The 22,747-nt window shown below is 46.9% G+C and overlaps 1 protein-coding gene across 1 annotated transcript in view; it reads left to right on the top strand.

Annotated features, from left to right (window-relative positions):
* KIAA1549L (KIAA1549 like) overlaps positions 1–22,747 on the top strand; it is a 301,627-nt gene that overhangs the window by 190,502 nt on the left and 88,378 nt on the right. Inside the window, exons 9-10 of the mRNA XM_033205636.1 lie at positions 3,208–3,359; positions 18,389–18,560. Coding sequence (XP_033061527.1) covers positions 3,208–3,359; positions 18,389–18,560 — 324 coding nt within the window. The remainder of the gene's footprint in view (positions 1–3,207; positions 3,360–18,388; positions 18,561–22,747) is intronic.

Below are 22,747 nucleotides of genomic sequence, written 5' to 3'. Positions count from 1 at the left end.
CCTCATCTCTACAAAGACAAAAAATAGCCGGTGTGGTGGCTCATGCCTGCAGTCCAGGCTACTTGGAGGCTGAGGCTGGAGGATTGCTTGAGCTCAGGAGGTTGAAGCTGCAGAGTCGTGATCCTGTCACTGCATTCCAGCCTGGGCAACAGAGAGAAACCCTACCTCAAAAGAAAAAAGAAAACAATTTTATTGTAAAATATAACTCACATAAAAGTTACCATTTTGAACATTTTTAAGTGTGCAATTCAGTGGGATCAAGTATATCCACAATATTGTACAACCACCACTGCTATTTCCAGAACTTTTTTGTCCCCTGGAGGCTTTTGACTATTCTCTTTATTTGATGTCTGCCTTTGAAGCATCACCAAGATTCCCATGAAATAATCCTCGATGACACCTCTTGACTGTCCTGTGTCCCCTCTCTTACTCTTGGCCAGTGGTCAGGAGAGGACAACTTAGAAGTAATACTTCAGTCATTTGATCTATTATTTTGCTAGAGGGGCCATCTTTGAACTAGCAAGTACGTGGGCTTTTCTGTCTGGGGACAAGAGATGGGCCAGCCCTTCCGTGATCTGATAGCTGTGTCATGAGGGACTCCGGGGGTCCTCTGGGACCTGACACAGTGGGAACAGCACAACTCTTTGTCTTACGAATTTGCAGGAATTTGGCTGATGCATGAGCTGGGAGTGTCTCACCAGGGCCCTAGAAAGAGAAAAAGAACTGCTTTATACCCTCCAGGGGGATTATTTGGCATTCATGGCTTCAAAGAAGTAATTTCAGAGACCTAGCTGTGGGGTTTCTTTCTCGCTTGATCTATTTAAACATCATTCTCTGTATCCACTGTCGGCGGTTATCTGGGCTTGTATGAAATGTGATCATTAGTGTCGGCTGCTGGTAGCCCCCTGTTGTACTGGATGCCATAACATTCTTCACATCCAAGCTATTTCCATATCGTGGTAGGTGGATGGTAATGTTGATCCTTGGATGGGCTCTGGTAGAACAAACTCTATTAAATGAAAAATCTCATCTTCCCAACCCTTGCAAGTTTTGGTCTCTTTAAGAAAATGAGATTTGTTTTTCACATTTTTAATTTTAAACATGACTATGTTTGAAGGCAGCCTTTGTGTATTTGGGGTGAAGTATGTTTCCCAAAGGATGTGGAACAAGAACTGGACTTTGGCGGTAGACAGAAAAAGGGAGTTGCCCTGATAGTAAGTGAACACAGCAGTCCTAGAACAGCCCTAGTGGTCCCGAAAACCGTCCTCCCTGCATTGGCCATGGCTGAAACCATCATTCATGCTGTACCTGTTGATCACGGATGCCCTGGCTATAGATGAAGCCTAACGGTGGAGAAAGGATGGGAAAGAATGGTGTGCCCTTTACCTTCCTCACAGCAGGCAATATTCTAAGCCGCTTTACATATCCTGTCTTATTTAAACCCTAGAACTCATTGGGCTTATGTTGGCTGTGATGTATGTGGGGAAAAGAAAGATCAAACTGTTACTGTGTCTATGTAGAAAGAAGCAGACATAAGAGACTCCATTTTGTTCTGTACTAAGAAAAATTCTTCTGCCTTGAGATGCTGTTAATCTGTAATCCTAGCCTCAACCCTGTGCTCTCAGAGACATGTGCTGTGTTGACTCAAGGTTTAGTGGATTTAGGGATATGCAGAATGTGCTTTGTTGAAAAAGTGCTTGAAGGCAGTATGCTTGTTAAAAGTCATCACCATTCTCTAATCTCAAGTACCTAGGGACACAGTACACTGCGGAAGGCCACAGGGACCTCTGCCTAGGAAAACCAGGTATTGCCCAAGGTTTCTCCCCATGTGATAGCCTGAGAGATGGTCTCCTGGGACCTGACCATCCCCAGCCCGACACCCGTAAAGGGTCTGTGCTGAGGAGGATTAATAAAAGAGGAAGGCCTCTTTGCAGTTGTGATAAGAGGAAGGCATCTGTTTTCTGCTAGTCTCTGGGCAATGGAATGTCTCAGTGTAAAACCCGATTGTATGTTCTATTTACTGAGATAGGAGAAAACCGCCTTAAGGCTGGATGTGACACATGCTGGTGGCAATACTGCTCTTTAATGCACCGAGATGTTTATGTACGTGCACATCAAAGCATGGCACCTTTTCTTAACCTTGTGTATGACACAGAGACCTTTGTTTACATGTTTTCCTGCTGACCCTCTCCCCACTATTACCCTGTTGTCCTGCCACATCCCCCTCTCCGAGATGGTAGAGATAATGATCAATAAATACTGAGGGAACTCAGAGACCAGTGCTGGAGTGTGTCCTTAGTAGCTGAGCACCGGTCCCTTGGACCCACTTTTCTTTCTCTATACTTTGTCTCTGTATCTCTTTCTTTTCTCAGTCTCTTGTCCCACCTGACAAGAGTGGGACGAGAAAGGCCCACAGGTGTGAAGGAGCAGGCCACCCCTTCAATGTACACTTTCTTACTGCCTTTTTACAGAAAAGGACTTGGACTCAGGGCCAGTGGCTTGCCTGAGGTCCCTGAATTGACAAGTGCCGTAAGAGATGGCCCACTCTTTCCATTCAGCCATCCTCTTCTTGAATGAGAGAGCTTCTGAGGGGTCTGAGTAGCTTTAGGGTGGGCATTCAAAGGACTCCACAGAGGAGGCAGAGATGAGGACATTGCACAAGGTAGTCTGCCCAGATATAAGGGATTGAGTTGCAAGATGGAGCTCAGATTCCTCAGCAAAGCTGTTGACAAGGCAGAAGAAAACAGGAATAGCTCTGAGCCAGACCTTGAGTGGAAACTAGCAAAAATACCCATTAACCATACCTACAGCTGTGCTGTGTTCCCATGTGGACTTTTAGCAACACAGATAATCATCTTAGGTGAAGTTTGAGTTAAATACAGCAACATTAGCAATGTCACAGCTCACAGAGCAAAGAGCCGAGGCTCTGAAGTTACACAGTCTGGTTTGGGTTTGGACCCTGACTCTGCTGGTTGCTAGTTGTGTGACCTCAGACAAGTCACTTAATCTTTTCAGCATCTATAACATGTGGATAATGATTGTCATGGGGCTGTCGTGAAGGTGAAATGAGGTAAGGATGGCCAGGCCCTAACATGAGGTAGGACACAGTGGCCCTTGGTGGCCTGTGCAGGGTCAGTGGTGCTTGTGCTTACTGAATCAGCAGAAAACCTGCCTGCTGAGCCTCTCCTCTGCCTTCTGCATCCACAGTGCTACAGGGTGTGGACAATTCGCTGGTGGGCCTGCACAACCAGAGCTTTGCCCGGGTCATGGAGCAGCGCCTGGCCCAGCTATTCATGATGTCCCAGCAACAAGGCCGGCGGTTTAAACGTGCCACCACCCTGGGAAGCTACACTGTGCAGGTAGGTGTATACAGAACCACTGGGGTTTTCTAATAACTGGGGGTGGAGACGGGGGAGTGTGCTTCCTGAGACTAAATAAGTCATTGTGCGTAGAGGAGCATCCATGCTGCAAACTGACTAAGCCGTTTTATCAATGCTGCTGTTAGGTTTTGGGAATTGATGGTCATAACCATTGTTATGCCCAGACCGTTTGTTCCCCGAAGAAGACCACCAGAGTCCAGAGTCAAAGCCAAGCGGCAAGGATCTTTAATGCAAGTTCGAACTTGGTCCCTCCGTTCCACAACATACAAGAGGGCCTCGAATGATGCATGTGCCCGCTTTTTATAACCCGATGCATACAGGATATGTAAGGTTACAGAGGTACAAAGGAATTCTTTTGGTTGCAGCATCACAACTGGTAATTTGGTTAATACAATTAACAGTTTCTATTTGTTCCCGTGCATTTAGTAAAACTACAAATGGTTGTGACCTTATCAGGGGCTCTCTAGGTGGTGTTTCTGAGATGTGTAGGGAGGGGGATGTATTTGCGTTGGGCTCAGGAAGTTGGGACAAAATAGAGGATTGTTTGTACTGGGCCCAGGACTAAGATATGTGGCAGACACTGGTAATTAGAGCAGGACAGAGACTTTCACAACGTTTGTCCTTACAATATCTGGAGTCTATAGATAACCTTAATCGGTTAGGTCCGGGGTCGATCTTTAACTAGGCTCAGGGCGCCGCCCGGGCTGTTTGCCTGTGGCCTTTATTTCTGCCTTTTAGTCTCTTCATTTGATCTCTTTCATTCCCCCCTTTCTCAGGTACCTCTGGAGCCAATCTTGGGTCTTATAAGTCTGATTCTGTTTCAGCGCTTACAGGTTGGTATTGGGCTCTGAGGACCATGAGCTGTATGGTGTCAAACCTTTCCCTGACAAACCGCAAAATTCTGTTAATAACACAAGGTCCTACGGTAAGCAGAAATAGTAGACTTAGCAGGGGTCCAAGGAAGGGGGCTAACAGAGAAAACATAGAGGAATTCCACCATTGATTTGCAGCTGAGGCAAACTGCTGTTTTCTCATTTCTATGCTTAACTTGCGCAGCTGTTGGACCCGGTTTTCTACAAGCCCTGATTCATTTACATAGAAGCAACAGTCTTCTTTCAGGAACATACATGTACCACCTTTTTCAGCAGTGAGTAGGTCTAGGGCCCTTCGGTTCTGCAAGGTCACCTGAGCTAGGGATGTGAGCTGTCGCTGAAGGGAGGCAAGGGACTCAGCTGACTCCTCCATAGCTACGGCAAATTGTTGGTACAATTTGTTGCTTTCTATGAGGGTGTGACCTAGGGTTCCCCCTGCCAATCCGGCCGCAATGAGGGATGATGTGAGGGAGATTCCCGCAATGAGGGGGAGAAATATTGCTCGTGTAGGTCTCGGTTTAGAGATTGAGTGAATGGCAGTACTAGTCCAGTTACCGGTGTACCCCAGGAACTCGCCGGCAGTTAATAGAGTTAACCGGGGAACTAATGTGACAGGAAGGCATAGTAGGTCGGTAACAGAGGGACCAGATAAGTTCTTAGATAATGTTCCATTACACCAAAAGAATATGCCCGGTGGGGCTCTTAGAGAGGTTCTAGGGGGCGTTACAGTGATGTTGCAAAGGCTGGAGTTAGTGCCTGAAAAACAGTAGGGAAACTTCTCCTGACTGGGGTTCAGGTACAGTGGCACATTAAGAATGGGGGCGTTTGTGAGATTCTGAAGGTCCTTAGTTTGGGTAAAGGATTCCCATGGCAGAGGGACAGCGGTTAGTGGTGGACGCCCTAGGGTGGCACACAGAAAGCAGCCAGACAAGCTGTGAAGTCCTGTAATGTTAGCAAGTTCTAATCCTTCTTGTAGTAATTCTAACCAGGAGAAAGGGCGTAACTCTTGTGTCAGTCTGTCTTCCTGTCGTTGGATATTCCCGTGGACCAGGGGCAGTACTTGAACTAGGCCACGCCACAGATAGAGGTGACTGCTAGGCCATGTGGAGGAAGAGGAATAGTATACAGCCCCATGTTGAGGCGTGGTCCAGCGGGAGTTCCAGGGGTCCTTAACTATCCAAGTGTAGATGCCGCCTCTATCCTGCTGGTAGAAGTTCCACCCAGATTGCTCGTTCCACCCCCTGACTGAGTGCATTTTGCAGTAACTGTAGGGGCAGCCTGCGTTTTGGTGCCACCAATAGTGTTTACAATTGTACTCAGTCTGATCAAACTCAAAGCATATCATTGGTACCACTGGGTCAGCTATCTGAAAACCAGTAAAATTTAGCAAAATTGGGGCACTGCACCCTGAGGAGGGGCAATCAGCACTGGCCAATAATTTCCCGGGCTTATGAGGTTGCCCAGGGTGGGTTCGATTTTCATAAAGCCAGAACCTCCAGACAAAGGGATTAGAAACTGGTTTTGTGTTTGCCCCCACGGCCACTAGGGCGACTAACATTAGGGTTAGACTACCTAGCTGCATGTCTGCAGCGAGCTATGCTGCCGGCGCAGGGTGAGTTTTAAGGGGTTGCTCTTAGCTTTGTCCACAGTCGACGTGGTCGGTGCTTCAGTCGCTGCCGTGATGGGTCCGAGAAGGTCGGAGGCTGGGTCCACCGGTTTGACGTGGGTGTAGTGGATCCACGACGCGATGCCTTCTACCTTCAGGGCGGTGGGTGTGGTTAGGAGTACTTGGAGTGGTCCCTTCCACCGGGGTTCTAAGGTCTCTTGCCGGTGTCGCTTGACCAGGACCCAGTCTCCCGGCTGGTACGGATGGGGTGTCGGTGGAGGTCCGGTCTCATATAGTTCCTTCAGCTTGGGCCAGACTTCCTGATGAATTTTCTGCAAGGCTTGTAGGGAAAACAGGAGTTCAGAGACATTTTCTGTTTCAGATTTGAGCAGATCATCTTTTAGGCTGGGAACCAGGGGCGGGGGTCTGCCATACATGATTTCATAAGGGGTAAGGCCCAGTCTGTAAGGGGTATTACGGGCCCGGAACAGAGCGTAGGGGAGAAGGACCACCCAATTAGCGCCAGTCTCCATAGTCAATTTAGTTAAGGTCTCCTTTAAGGTCCGATTCATCCTCTCTACCTGTCCTGAACTCTGGGGCCTGTAAGTGCAATGTAATTTCCAATTAGCCCCAAGAATGGAAGCCAAATCCTGACTTACCTTAGCAACGAAGGCCGGCCCATTATCTGACCCTATCTGGATGGGAAAGCCATACCTGGGGAGGATGTCTTCCAGAATTTTCTTTGCTACAACCTGAGCGGTTTCTCTTTTGGTTGGAAATGCTTCAGTCCACCCTGAAAAGGTATCTACAAAGACAAGTAAGTACCGATACCCGTATTTTCCTGGCTTTACCTCAGTGAAATCTACTTCCCAGTAGATACCGGGCCTGGTTCCCCTGAGCCTTGTTCCTGTAGCAGCCTGGGATTGGGGATAGGCGTTGCTAAGCTGGCAGACTTTGCAACTCGTCACGATGCTGCTGGCCGTCTCCGCTATGCGTCTGATCTTAAGTTTGGAGCGTCTGATCAGGTCTATCATCCGCCGGGCACCCAGATGGGTGGTTCGGTGGATGTATTCTAACACTTGCTGCCCTAATTTTTCTGGTAGGATAATTTGATCATTAGTATCAGTCCACCACCCATTCTGGATCTGTTTCAGGGGAAGTTTGTTGATCCACTGGAGGTCTTGTTCTGAATAATCAGGGCGATATGGCAGGTCCCGAGGGCCCGGATCAGGGAGCTGGAGTGCAAGGAGTTGACTGGGAGCCTTTGCTACACTCCTTGCAGCTTGATCTGCCAGAAAGTTGCCTTGAGCAATTGGAGTGGTTGGCTTCTGGTGCCCTGGGCAATGTACAATAGCCAATTTTTTTGGTTTCCATAGGGCTGTTAGCAGGGCTAGGATCTCTTGCTTATTTTTTATTTCTTTTCCTTCAGCCGTTAGCAACCCTCGCTCCCTGTAAATGGCTCCATGTATGTGCGCCGTAGCGAAAGCATATCGGCTGTCTGTGTATACCGTCAGTTTCTTCCCTGCCCCTAAGGTAAGAGCTTGGGTGAGCGCTATCAGTTCGGCCCGCTGGGCCGATGTCCCCGGGGGCAGGGGTTCCGCCCAGATTACCTCAGTCTCTGAAGTCACTGCTGCTCCAGCATACCTCTGGCCTTGGTGTATAAAGCTACTCCCATCGGTGAACCAAACGAGGTCGGCGTCAGGAAGTGGGCGGTCCTGCAGGTCCTCTCGAACTCCGTGCACCTGGGCTAATATCTCGGTGCAATTATGGAGTGGCGCGTCCAGGTCCGGGTTGGGCAGCAGCGAGGCAGGGTTTAAGGTTGTTGGGGGCAGGAAAGTTATTCTGAGGGGATTTAATAGTAGTCCTTGGTAGTGGGTGAGCCGGGCGTTGCTTATCCATCGGTTAGGCGGCTGTTTGAGTACACCTTCGATGGCATGTGGGGTAACGACCCGTAATTCTTGTCCCAAGACAAGTTTATCAGCATCTTGTACCATCAAGGCCGTGGCTGCGATCACTCGGAGGCAAGGGGGCCACCCGGCAGCCACTGGGTCTAATTTCTTTGACAGGTAGGTGACTGGCCTCCGCCAGAGGCCTAAGTTCTGAGTCAGCACCGCCTTGGCGACGCCCTTACTCTCGTCCACGTATAAGTAGAAGGGCTTAGTGATGTCAGGCAGTCCCAGTGCAGGCGCAGAGAGTAGGGCGGTTTTAATCTGTTGGAAAGCCGACTCGGCTTCTTCTGTCCAATTAAATGGCTGCTGTCCCCGCGTTGCCTGATATAAGGGCTTAGCCAGCTCTGCAAACCCAGGTATCCATAGTCTACAAAATCCTGCTGACCCCAGGAATTCCCTTACTTGTCGGGTGGACTGTGGCCTGGGGATCTGCAGAACAGTCTGTTTCCGGGCGTCTGTTAACCAGCGCTGCCCTCCTTTTAGCAGGTACCCCAGATATGTTACTTCTGGTTTACAGATTTGAGCTTTCTTTGCCGAGGCCTGATAGCCTAGACTCCCTAGAGCTTGTAAGAGACTTTTGGTCCCTTGGAGGCAAGCTTCTTGGGTCTCGGCAGCGATCAGGAGGTCATCAACATACTGTAGTAAGGTTATTTCAGGGTGTTTGTGTCGGTACTCACCCAGGTCTTCATGGAGAGCCTCATCGAACAGGGTAGGAGAGTTTTTGAATCCCTGCGGCAGCCTGGTCCATGTCAGTTGGCCGCTTATGCCCCTTTCAGGGTCAGTCCACTCGAAGGCGAAAAGCTTTTGGCTCTGAGGGGCTAAAGGCAAACTGAAGAAGGCATCTTTCAAATCTAAAACAGTGTACCATTGGTGTTTAGGGTTTAGAGTACTCAGGAGGGTATACGGGTTAGGCACAGTTGGATGTATGTCCATAACCCTCTTATTGACTTCTCTTAAGTCTTGCACAGGTCTATACTCCCCGCTATTAGGCTTCCGTACCGGCAACAAGGGAGTATTCCAGGGTGAGTGACAGGGCCGAAGGACCCCTTGGTCGAGGAGCCGACGGATGTGGGGCGTAATTCCTTCTTTGGCCTCTAGGGGCATCGGGTATTGACGCACCCGAACGGGGTCTGCCCCAGGCTTGAGTTCGACAAACAAGGCAGGACGGTGTTTTGCTAGTCCTAAGCCTCCCGTTTCTGCCCAGGCTCCTGGATATTGTTGAAGCCAGGTTGCTATGTCCTGGTCAGGGGCCGATTGCTCCTGGTGGAGCCGGTACTCATCTTCTAAGGTTATAGTCAGGATGGGCACAGGCTGATTTTGGGAATCGATCACGATGGGCCCCTCAGGGAGGAAATGGATCTGTGCTCCCATTTTAGTTAGCAGGTCTCTCCCTAGTAGGGGACAGGGGCTCTCAGGGATAACCAGGAAAGAGTGGGTTACATTCTTGGCTCCGAGATTTACTGTTCTTTGTGTCGTCCAGGGGTACTTCTTAATTCCTGTGGCCCCTTGTACCCACGAGGACTTGGAGGATAATTTTCCCTCAGTTTTAACTAGGACTGAGTGTTGTGCTCCCGTATCGACCAAGAACTGAACTGGGGACCCCTCCACTTGCAAAGTTACCCTAGGTTCGGGGAGGGGGACTGAACCCCGTCTTCCCTAGTCTTCGCTTTGAGTAACTAGTACGGGTGTAGGCCTAGAGGGTCCCCGTCCTTGTTGTTTCTTTTTGGGGCAGTCTCTTGCCCAGTGGCCAGTCTTTTTACAGTAGGCACATTGGTCTTTGCTCAGGTTGTTATATCTGGGGGGCCGCTTAGGTTGGGTGTTATCTGGCTGTAGGTGCTCTTTTTGTACAACCGCTGCCAGGACCTTGGTCATTTTTTCCTCTGGAGTATCTCTATTATTGTAAACCCGCTGGGCTATCTGAAGAAGGTCCTGAAGCTGTTTTCCCTCTAAGTCTTCTAATTTCTGGAGCTTCTTTCTAATATCTGGTGCTGCCTGATTTACAAAGGACATTACGACAGCTGCTTGACTTCCTGAGGCCTCTGGGTCTATAGGAGTATACTGCCTAAAGGCTTCCATTAATCTTTCTAAGTAGCTAGCCGGGCTTTCTGTCTTTCCCTGCAGAACAGAGTATACTTTAGCCAAATTTGTGGGCTTGCGAGCAGCCGCCCGGAGACCTGCCATTAGAGTCTGGCGATAAAGGTGTAGCCGTCCCCTACCTTCTGCCGTGTTGTAGTCCCACGCCGGTCTGGACAGAGGAAAAGTCGCATTTATGAGGTCGGGGTTGGCAGTCGGTCGACCGTCGTCCCCCGGGACCAGCTTTCTAGCTTCTACCTGTATTCTCTCTCGCTCCTCCGTTGTGAACAAGATTCGGAGGAGCTGCTGACAATCATCCCAAGTGGGCTGGTGGGTAAACATAATACTATCCAGTAAAGCCATTAAATCTTTGGGGTTGTCTGAAAACCGAGCACTCTGGGTCTTCCAATTATATAGATCACTGGTGGAGAATGGCCAGTACTGGAGCCTCGGACTTCCCGTGTCGTCTGGGGGCCCTATTTCCCGAAGGGGTAACGCCACTGTGGAGTCAGGCGGCGGGCGGGGGGGGGGGGGCTAGCCCGCAAAGTGCGCCCTCGCGTTCGCCCCGCCGGCCCTTCGGAGTTGCTTTCACTTTCAGCGGGTACAGGCACGCCGACCGCTTCCCGTTCACCTGCTCCCTCCTGCGGTTCCTCCCGGGGGGCTGGGACCCGGGGACCGGAGGGGTATGGAGGGGGTTCTGTGGACAGAGGGTCCTCGCTATCCAGTAGAACAGGATGGGGGGGGCAGTCGGTTGCTTGGATTTTAGCGGTCGAGCAACCAGTGCCTTACAGGGTTCAGAGGCTAATTGGAAAGGGGACAGCCAAGGGGGCGGGTTCCCAGCTATATCCTGCCATATGAGGATATATGGGATATGATCCAGGTGATTAGCACGCCCAGGCTGGAAAACCTTGGACTTTACCCTAGTGATGACAGGGAGACAGAATGTCCCTTCGGGTGGCCACCCTACGTTAAGGGCGGGCCACTCGGAGCGGCACAGAGTAATTAGCTTTCCCTTCCTGATGTCCATACCAAGATCATGGCCCCTTGCCCTAACATCCTTGAAATTACTTGTAAGGAGAGATAGGGGAGTGCTCTGGGTATTACCCATCCTGAACAGTAGCGCCCGTAGTGGCGTCTGCAACAGATCCTGCAAGGGAAAAGTGAGTTGCTGGAATATCAACAACAAGTTTACATCAGTCGCAGGCGCGCACCAGAAATCTGGGTCAGAACAAGTTCAGACAAGAATCAGATGAGAGCCGGGGGACGTCTCCCACCGGTCTCCGCTGGCTGTCCTATAGCGCGTCCGCCAGGACTTATGCCAGCTTTCAGCTTCAGACCTCGCGAGTCACAGATTCAGAGCGGACTTAGAGAGCCGCGGATTCAGACAGGCTAAAAGCCTCAGAGCGGACTTAGAGATCCGCAGGTTCAGAATGGACAGAGACAGACAAACAAAGACGAGCCGCAGCCTCAGAGAGCCGCCGATTCAGAACGAACACAGACAGACAAACAGACGAGCCGGCTCACCTATTAGCAGATCGATCCTAGTAGATCCGTTGACCAGGGGTCTGGTGGGCTTGGGGAATCCCGGGAGAGCCCCCAAATGTTATGCCCAGACCGTTTGTTCCCCGAAGAAGACCACCAGAGTCCAGAGTCAAAGCCAAGTGGCAAGGATCTTTAATGCAAGTTCAAACTTGGTCCCTCCGTTCCACAACATACAAGAGGGCCTCGAATGATGCATGTGCCCGCTTTTTATAACCCGATGCATACAGGATATGTAAGGTTACAGAGGTACAAAGGAATTCTTTTGGTTGCAGCATCACAATTGGTAATTTGGTTAATACAATTAACAGTTTCTATTTGTTCCCGTGCATTTAGTAAAACTACAAACGGTTGTGACCTTATCGGGGCTCTCTAGGTGGTGTTTCTGAGATGTGTGGGGAGGGGGATGTATTTGCGTTGGGCTCAGGAAGTTGGGACAAAATAGAGGATTGTTTGTACTGGGCCCAGGACTAAGATATGTGGCAGACACTGGTAATTAGAGCAGGACAGAGACTTTCACAACGTTTGTCCTTACAATGTCTGGAGTCTATAGATAACCTTAATCGGTTAGGTCCGGGGTCGATCTTTAAGTAGGCTCAGGGCGCCGCCCGGGCTGTTTGCCTGTGGCCTTTATTTCTGCCTTTTAGTCTCTTCATTTGATCTCTTTCACCATCAAAAACATGAAGGAGGATGAGAGTCTGCTGCTCTTCCAACATTGTCACTAACTAGGTTATAACACAAGGAAGTCTCAGTACAAAATCTGTACTCTGGCAGATATTTTTGAAACAAAAAATTCTTGGTAAGCAAGGACAGACTCATCATCAGCTTGTTCAGTAAGCTCAATGAAGTCCCAGCTCTCTGTCCTTTTAGACCCTTTCACCTCCATTCCTCTGAATGGCAGATGCACCATTATTCCAGAGACAGGATTCTGTTACCTGTGTGTAGTCAGTTTCAACAAACAGAACCCTCCAAGCTTATAGTGGACACTTGGCGATGTAGAGATTTAGGCTGGAGGAGTATAGCGACACTAGCTGTATCCAGCCCACATCCCCTTACCGTTTCTGTGCATTCCAGTTGGAGTTCCAACAGCCAGCCTCTGAATCTTTTTCAGAGGGCTACTTTTGAGATGTCAAAACCTGCTTTGCCCATGCCATGCTGGTCAGAAGTGCCTGGGAATTACCAGAGTTATAAATAACCTGGTTCTCTCACTTCTTGGCTGGGAGAATTCTGAAATGTATGTTTTAGATCATTTTCAAAGCTTTCCCACAGAATTAAGCTTTAGTCATTGACTGCGGTAACTGGCTTAATAACGCACCCCTTGTAGGCTCCTTCCCATTCCTGTATTACCTCCTCACCTTCCTGCCAGTTCATTGCACCTCTCAGATAAACTAGAAGCACTCAGCTCTTCTCAGGGTCTGCTTCTGAGGGCACCCAATCAAGGCAGTAGCCATCTCCAGGAGTAGAGATTCTAAACCTCTCTAGATACTTTAGCCAGTTCCTGCAAGAATGAGAACCGCTCTGGTGTATTCTAGCCAGGTCTACCTATCTTGAATTGTACTGTCACCACTGAGAACTCACGTCTAACTTTTTGTTAACTAATTTGTTGCGCTAATTAACAAAGCCCTGTTAGCATGATGTCAAATTAGAGAAGCACTCCTGGTAGCTGCCTTTGGAATGGGGACTTCCTAACTGGGATCAAGCAGACTACCCCTGGCATGTGAACCCCTGATTGATGATTGACCACATCTCAGGTGTAACTGAACCATAGCACACATGCGTAGTATCACACTGTCTATGAGTAAGCATTTCAAAGGAAATTGCAGCCATTAGCATAGTCTGTGTGCAAATCCTGTCCCCAGGCAATCTTGAAAGTATAAACAACCCATCTTAATGAACACACTTCCCTGCATGAGTCATTGTCATGCCCCTGATGGAGACTCCAGGTCCCTCCATTCGCAGTTGGTGAATTTGGCCCTTTGTCCTATTGGATGTTGCTTTGGTTCTAAAAGTCTTTGTGGTCTGGGATGACCTTATCACTAGGTAAAGTGATGGTTAAACTCGCATGTCAGGTTTGTGATTTCTCCTTTGTAGGTTCCATGTGAGCTCTATAATTTCCACACTTCCAAATGATAGGAAGAAAGTCACTGGTGCTCAGATAATGGAACTGGGATTTGCATCAGCCAAAGGGGATAAGGGGCCACTCTACAACCCTGGAGTTATTTGTAAACCTAAGAAATCTAAAACATTTTGCATGCCAAAGGGCCCAGAGAGGTGCTCTTTCTCTCATTTTTTTTTTTTTTTTTTTTTTTTTTTGAGACAGAGTTTCGCTCTGTTGTCCAGGCTGGAGTGCAGTGGCACAATATTGGCACGCTGCAACCTCTGCCTCCCAGGTTCAAGCAATTCTCCTGCCTCAGCCTCCTGAATGACTGGGATTACAGGTGTGCGCCACCATGCCCAGCTAATTTTGGTATTTTTAGTAGAGACGGGATTTCACCATGCTGGTCAGGCTGGTCTCAAACTCCTGACCTCATGATCCGCCCGCCTCAGCCTCCCAAAGTGCTGGGGTTACAGGTGTGAGCCACCACACCCAGCCCTCTCTCATTTCTTCTAAGAGCTCAGTGCATTTGGCCCCTTTAGCTGCCTGGAAAGTCTGAGGGAAGCAGGTGGGGGTTTATTTCTGCAAATCCCTAATTTACAGAGGGTGTAGATCATCTTGTAACATACTCTTAAAGAAATCTTGGCAGGAAGAATTTGCTATTAAGTTGAAATTGAGAGAAGCTATTAGATATTTGAATGGTCACTCAACTTCTACCAGATTCTACTAACACTTTCCCCACCTCCTTTTCCACTAGGGAAAGGAATAACATGCCCCAGTTTCCCCCAAAAAATTCACTCTGTGTGACTTACAATATGCTTCTACCCTGAAGCCTTTCTTCTGGGCTTAGATCATTTTAAAAGATGAGCTACCCTCATGAATATGGAGATTTAACTGTCTAGAATCTAAAGATATTTCTCTAGTTGACGTATTTGGAAAACTGAGGCCTAAGAGGAAACATATGACCACTAAAATTTTTTAAATATTCGACTTAATTTGTAACCGAAGTAAGGCAAGTTTTAACTACCACAAGATGCCATTTTCACCTACCAAAGATTAGTAAAATGCTACCATCCAGTATTGATGAATGTGCAGCAAAAAGGGCACTTTCAAACACAGCAATTGGGTATGACTTTTCTGGAGGGAAAATGAGGAATTTAGACAAGAAACTTTTAGATGATCACAAACTGACTCCTAGAAATTCATCTCAGCCAGGCACAGTGGCTCACGCCTGTAATCCCAGCAATTTGGGAGGCTGAGGCGGGTGGATCAAGAGGTCAAGAAATGGAGACCATTCTGGCCAACATGGTGAAACTCCATCTCTACCAAAAATACAAAAATTAGCTGGGCATGGTGGTGCGTGCCTGTACTCCCAGCTACTCAGGAGGCTGAGGCAGGAGAATCACTTGAACCCAGGAGGTGGAGGTTGTAGTGAGCCAAGATCGTGTCACTGCACTCCAGCCTAGTGACAGAGCGAGACTCTGTCTCAAAAAAGAAAAGAAAAGAAATTAATCTTGAGGACAAGGACACACAGGTGAACGCAAAGACAAAAGAGTAAGGATAGTGTTTTCCAGAGAGTGTCTAGAAAGTGATTAGGCCATTTCTTGCATTGCTATAAAGAAATATCTGAGACTGGGTACTTTATAAGAAAAGAGGTTTAACTGGCTCATGGTTCTGCAGGCTGTATAGGAAGCATAGTGTTAGCATCCGCTTCTGGAAAGGCCTAAGGAAGCTTCGAGCATGGCAGAAGATGAAAGGGGAGCAGGTCTCACGTGGCAGGAGCAGAAGCAAGAAAGAGGGTGAGGGGAGGTGCCACGCACATTAAACAACCAGATCTCACAAGAACTCATTCACTACTGCGAGGACAGAACCAAGCCATGAGGGAGCTGCCTCCATGACCCAAATACCTCCCTTCAGGACCCACCTCCAACATTGGGAATACACAATTCAACATGAGATTTGGAGGGGACATATAATTTGTACTATATCATGATCTTATCAAGTGTTCTTGGGAAAAGGGGCTCTCTGGCCAAATCGGTTTGGGCAAGGCTGCATTTTAAAGCCCCTTCTTGAAGAGTCCCAAAGCCTATTTGCATACCAAAGCTCTAAAAAGACCTGAAGTAAAGACATCTCCTTAATTTTCTTCAACATACTGGTTTCCAAGTTTAAATGTCAAAAAGCCCTTGTTTTTAAGTAATATCTGTATATTCCCAACATTTTATTATGAACTTTTTTTTTTTTTTTTTTTTTTTGAGATAAAGTCTCGCTCTATCACCCAGGCTGGAGTGCAGTGGTGTGAGCTTGGCTCACTGCAGCCTCCACCTCCCAGGTTCAAGTGATTCTCCTGCCTCAGCCTCCTGAGTAGCTGGGAGTACAGGCACGCACCACCATGCCCAGCTAATTTTTGTATTTTTAGTAGAGATGGGGTTTTGCTGTGTTAGTCACGGTGGTCTCGAACTCCTGACCTCAAGTGATCCACCCACCTTGGCCTCCGAAAGTGCTGAGATTACAGACACGAGCCACTGTGCCTGGCCAACAGTTTCAAACTTGTAGAACAGTTGATAAAATTATAGTCAACACACATATCACTATCTAGATTTTACAATTGACATTATACTGTTACTATTTTATATTTGATTACATATATCATTTCCAAACACTTCCGTAAGGTTTTCTTAACATACATTTTCACATACTTCTAAATCATAGATTGATTTTGACATTCTAGCATTTCATATAAATGGAATTCTACAGTACATACTCTTTTGTATAAATCTTTTTTGACACAGTGTGGTGTTTTGACATTCATCCATGTTGTTATGTTATTCAATAGTTTATTCAAATTTTTTTTGCTGAATAATATTCTCTTGTATAAATATACTACAGTTTGTTTATCTGTTCTTCTGTTGATGTATACCTGGGCTTTTCCAGTTTGTAGCTGTTAAACAAGGCTGCTGTGAACATTCTTCCACAAGTCCTTTTGTGACCACATGGCTTTCACTCATCTTAGGTATATAGGCTGGAATTGCTGGTTCATAGGATTGGTGTGCATTAGTTCTATAGGAAACTGCCAGACCTTTCTCCAAAGTGGTTGCACCATTTGCACTCCCACCAAACAGACAGGTGTTCCAGTTTCTTCACTTCCTCATCAACACTTGGTGTTGTCAGTTCTTACTTTGGCCATTCTGGTGGGTATAGAGTGGTCTTTTGTGGTTTCAATTTCAGTTTCCCCATTGAGCATTTTTATGTGCTTATTGGTTATTCAGACATCTTCCTTTGTGAAGTGTCTGATCAGCTCTTTTGCCCCCATTTTCTATTGGGTTGTAATAGTATCTATTTTTTAATTGTTATGTATAGCATACACACAAAACAGTATAAGAAAGATGCAGAGTTTAAAGGACACTAATAAAAAGAATCCATAACCTGAAGGGTAAGAACATTACCCTTACCTTATCCCAAAAGCCTTTTACATGTCTTCTCTGAGTTTAGAGTGAATCTGAATTTTGTATTAAATCATTGCCATATTTTTTGTATAGATTTTACTACCCATGCCTGTATCTCTAAATAGTGTATTATGTAGTTTTGCTTAATTTTTAACTTTATATTTTGTGACTTGTTCCTTTTACTCAACATCAGGCTTTTGTATTCATCCATAATGATATGAATAACCATAGTTCATTCATTTTCACCACTACACTATAGTATTTCATCGTTTGAGTATACAATAGCTCATTATCCAACCTATTATTAACAACTTTTTAATTTTTAGTCTTTTTACTGTTATAAACAATGTTGCCATAAACATTTTTGTAATGTCTTTAAATATCCTGTGAAATTCATAATCTGTAATATAAACTTTGGAAAATACTATACTATTTATGATTTGTTAATTATAACTGCAAAAAGTTGATAACCAAATGTTCAATAATCAAGGGTTAGTTTGATTCACCAGGCATGCATACAGTAGAACACTATGTAGGTATTGAAACTTAAGTTTTAGTGTTTGTGATTATCAATTGTTAATTACAGTAGTAAAAAATTAGTAACAATCTAAATGTTTAATAATAAAAGATTATTTAAATAAGTTTATGAGGTATGCATCAGAATACCATGTAAAAATAAACGTTTATGCTTTTGTTATATTTAAGGTCCTTTAAAGATGCAAGTAAAAATTGCAAGATATTGTATATAGAGTATGATAAATAATTTTGTAAACTAATAAGGAAAAGGGTTGTGAGGGCAAGAACAAAGAATGGAAGCGAATACTCTATAATGGCAACAGTAATTAGCTTGTGATAGAAGGATTACAGATTGTTTTTATTTTATTTCTTGATTTTTCCCACATTTTCAAATTTTCTTATAGTTAATATGTATAACTTTTAGAGAAAAAAGAGCAAAACCATTATTTTAGAAAAAGAACATAGGGTTTCCAAGCAGTGCTTTTATCAGAGATCTTTTGAATTGCAGACATATAAGTTCATTTTTCTCCCTCTCTGGCAATTACAGATATTTGAAATTAACAGTCCTGTTTGAGAATAACCTAACATGCCCTGAATTAAATGCAGAGGCCTATTTTCAAATGAGGCCAGAGTTCTGTGGATGCTGGGAGACATCACTATCCTGTGTTTTCTTCTCCAACCGCAAACTGTTCTTTCCAGATGTTCATATTTTGCAAACCCTTTTTTCTCCTCCCAGTCTCCTGCTCCAGCAAGAGCAGGCTTCTTGAGAGGCTATATATAGAGAGGTATGCAAAGGTTGGCGTCTAGCCGCAGAAGGCTTCAGCAGTCGGGAGAGGAACATCTGCTGATCACCTGGGTGATTGCAGGGTCCGTGCAAGATGCCCTGCAAACACCCAGCCTCTCTTTTTCCGAAAGATGGTGAAGATGCAGCGTGTCCCAGGCCCGAAGGACCCAGCGGAGCTGACTTACTACACCCTGTACAACGGGAAGCCTTTGCTGGGAACTGCAGCTGCCAAGATCCTGAGCACCATTGATTCCCAAAGGATGGCCTTGACCCTGCATCACGTTGTCCTTCTGCAAGCTGACCGTAAGGGGATGGTCTTTTTATTCAGTCTTTATAATGCCATTAAATGTTTCCTGAAAATCAAAATGATTCCCCAAACTCATGTTAATGGTCTCAGAGCTAAACATATTTGTATTCTGGAAGGGTCTTAAATCAATCAGCTATGTTTCTGTGTTGTTTCAAGCAATAAGGGATATGTTTTGGATATTGGAAAGATGGCAATGATATTACTTTGCCCCCAAGTCCTACCCACCCTTCTTCCTCAGCATAATCTAGTGAACAGCCATGAAAATCACTATAGCTGAGTTTATTTTTGTATGCCAGGGGGATTAAAGATAATTTGATTTAACAAACATTTATAAAGTTCTACATGAAGTCGCTTAGTGCTGGAGGATGTATGGAAGTGGGTGAGACCTGGCTTCTGCCCTTAAGGAGCAGGGAGACTTAATGCAGGTGCAATGGCACATAACACAGGAAAGTGCTGCAAAAGGCAGTGTGTGATACAGGGTCAGCAGAGGGAGGGTTTGCTTCGAAGGGGCATCTGGAAAGGGTGAGCAGAGGAAGGATGTTAAAAATAATAGCTGTCTCTTTGAATGCCCTCCCCTGTGGCAGCTGCTATGCTAGTTACTTCACCTAGATTTTCTCACTTTCTATTCTCATTGGGGCAGTGTTTACTCAGATCTAAACCACAGGAAAGGAAACCAAGTCTCAGAAAAATGAAATAACCTGCTTGGCATCACAGAACAAGTGCTTAGGTGGCTGGGATATTAATCTACATCTGTCTGTCTGACTTTGAGCCTGTGTTCTTAACTACATGACACTTGAAGATTTCAGCAGAGGGAGAAGAGGGTGTGCGTATTCCAGAAAGAGAGGGCAGCATGAGCGAAAGAATGGAGGTGAAAAGTACCAGGTGTGCTTGAAAAGTAGTTCAGGTTGCCTGGGGTGCCGACACCCATGGAAGAGTTAATGGAATTGGAAAGGTGTATTGATCCGGAGACTAAGGCCTTGAATGACAGGGAAGGAGATAGTACACACTCTGATCAGCTGTGGGGTGCTGATGAAGATTTCTGAGCTAAGGAGTAATATCATTGGAACTGCCCATTTTTAGGAAACTTAATTGGTCAGCAGTGTCCAGGATGGGAGCAGACAGGAAGTGTCAGGACTGGTGAGGAGGCTCTATGGCGTCCCAGGCATTGGGAACCCAAACAAAAGCTATAAAGAGAGTAAGGGAAGGGGAAAGGGTGTGAAGGTGAGAGGTTGGGTGGTAGAAATGTTAGTATTTGGCAGCATACTGAGCGTGAAGGCAGGAAAGGTCATCTCCCGTAGGTTTGCTTTCCTAGCTTATGTCTGTGCTCTCCAAGTCCCTGACACCTGGCTCTTGGTCTTCCTCTCCTGCTCAGCTCTTGTCTTCATCCAGTTTACTTTTGCTTCCAGGGTGATGGTCCAGACCTTGTATTGTCTTGCTCGGCCAGCACATCCTCACAGACACAACTTTGTCTAGGAATGACGATGGTCACTCTCTGCAATCTTGTTTTTCAAAATGACATTTTTAACCAAGATTCTCTTCCTTTGCACCTCTCCCCTTCCCTCCCTGTGGGCTCCGTCCTCACCCGCTCAACAGCTTGTTTCATCTGTTTTGCCACATCATCTTTATGTGGACTCCAGAGCATTCTGTTCTCAGCTCTTTCTCCCTCTCTCCAGGTGAGGAGTAAATCATAGAGGATGGGAGTGAAAACCACTGCAGGTGCCCAGGCGAGAGTTGAAGGTACTGAAAGTGGACAATCAGAGAAGTGAACAGATTCGGGATATTTCAGGGGACAGAGTCAATGGCGCAAGATAATGATTCTGTGTGTAGCCAGGGAAGGAAGCGGGACTCAGAGGAATCAAGGGTGACTCGTAGGTGCTGGCTTGAGCATTGGTTGTGATGCCATTTTTTGAGATGCAGAAGGTGCAGGTCAAAGAGGATAAGTGGGATTGGAATGGGAACAGGGGAGATGGAGCTGGGATTTTGGTTGTAGACATGTTAGGTGTGAGATGTCTACTAGACATCCACGTGGATCTTGGAAGACATAAACTCAGGAGTCATCAACATATAGGTGACATTTAGAGCTAAGGGAATAGGTGAGAATAACCAGGTGGGTTTAGCTACAGAGAAAAGGGAGAAACTGAGCCCTGGGGAATCCACATGTGGGAAGAGTGACAGCGAGCAGAGGACACTGACCAGGAGCAGCCAGGGAGATGGGAGGAGAGCATGGGGTTCAGACAGTAAGCAAGGACAGCAGATCTCAGGGGAGGGAGAGAGCTGTGTTGATGTATATTCCCAAGAGGCAGGGAGTGATAGGGTAGAGATTAAGGGGATTGGAGGTTGTGACCTTAGCAGGAGTGGTTTTGCAACCAGATGGGCTGAGAAGAAGAACAAGGTGTGGGGAAGCAGTGACAGCAAAGGGAAGGAAATCTTCTGGGGCAGTTGCTGGAGGGGCTGTATGGCATCCCAGGCATTGAGAACCCAAACAAAAGCTAGAAAGCTTGAATTGGTGTGTGTTTGAATATTGAGGGGATGCTGTCATGGAGAGGGAGAAGCTGACGATGCAGAAGAGAGAGGCGGGAATAATAGGTGCAAAATCTGTCCATGAATGAGGCAATGGGATCTGGTACACAGGTGGAGGGGTCTGCAGGGACAGCTGGTCCTTTCTAATGAGGGGAAAGTGGAGTACAGGGGACACATGGTGATGGAAGCTTGCGGACGCTGTCTCCGATTGTTTGTGCTCTCTTGGGCATAGTGAAATGAAGTAGGCAGCTGAGATCGAGGTGTGTGGGGTGGATCTGAGCTGGGGTATGGTAATACACACTGAGAATGGCAGAGCAGACTGCCCAAAAAGTGCCTGAAGATAGACAGACAGGGCTCCACTTCTCCTTAATCCTCATGGCTGTGTCCATACCACTTCTTCTCTTTTTCAATCCCAGGTCCTTTGAAGCTCCCCCTTCTTTGCTGCAGTCACCTCAGGGCCCCAAGAGGCCCCCATCACTCACTGGAGATTTATGCCCCTGGCTCAGTATCTCTTCCTCTCTAACACTTCTTCTATTCCAGCCATCTGCTGCTTTGACCTGTCAGTTCCGTAACAGTTCTGTGATGGTCACTCTCTGCGGTCTTATTCTCAAAATGACTTTTTTAGCCAAGACTCTCTTCCTTCACTCCTCAAGGCTACCCAAGGCCTTGAGGTACTTGGGACAGGCATGAGAAGGAGAGCTGCTTCATGGTGAGCAGAGGTGAATGAAGTGTCAGGAGGACCGGGTGAGGCTAAGGGACTTTGCTGGTGGCAGTTAATGGGGAGCAGTGGATGGGGTCAGGGGCCAGGACAGGAGAGAGAGATCCTGTCAGGTTAGAGTCATGGAGCCTTTGGGGAGTGAGAGTCTGGGAGGTGAGGAATGGCCCAGAGGCTCAGCTATCACTCAAGAGAGCCAAGATTCAAACTGTTTGGCCAGGCTCCAAGGCTGCCACCCTCTGACCCTTCCAGCCTCACTCCTTTGTCTCCTTCAAATTCACTTGGTCCTCTCAGTTGTCTTCCACAGTCACTCACAAATCCATTTCCTTTTTTCCATCCCATCATTCTCTCCCACTTGGACCATGACAGTAGCTTCCAAAATGACTCCCGTTAATATGCCTTCCACATTGTAATTAGAGTCATTGTAATAAAACATGGATTCTGATCTTACATCGACTCCACTTTTAAAAAAATACTTGCTGGCTCTTGTCATTCACAGAATAAAATCCAAACTCCTGTCTTCACAGCAGGTGCACCCAGCAAGCGTTCAGGACTGCACAGCCTGGTCTCAGGCTGCTTTTCCAGCCATGTGGCCTGCGTTTCTCTCCTTCATATCTAAAGCCATGCAGGGGTTTTCATCCTGCATGTTCCCTCTCCCTTGAAGCCTTCCTTGGCCCCCGAGGCACAGCCCTCCGTCTCCCTCGGTTCCAGGAGCCCCCATTGCCCTCCTCACGTTGGGCCATAACAGTTGTTTTCTCTCTCTCTCATGAGCTCTTTAAAAGCAGGTGCCGCATCTCATTCATCTTGGAAGATCTAGCTCCAGTTCCTTCCTGGTTCAATTCTTGTGAAGGCAAAGGAACCGCCCTTCACCAGATGCCTCTGCTAGGTGCCGAGAGAGGCATGTGATTAGGAGACACCATAGCACTTGAGAAAAGAGCCTTTGAAATA

This window comes from Trachypithecus francoisi, unplaced genomic scaffold (assembly GCF_009764315.1).
Source record: "Trachypithecus francoisi isolate TF-2019V2 unplaced genomic scaffold, Tfra_2.0 Lachesis_group8, whole genome shotgun sequence".
Taxonomy (NCBI): Eukaryota; Metazoa; Chordata; class Mammalia; order Primates; family Cercopithecidae; genus Trachypithecus; species Trachypithecus francoisi.
Note: the sequence above shows the minus strand (reverse complement) of the source record. Positions and strands in the feature narration are given on the sequence as shown.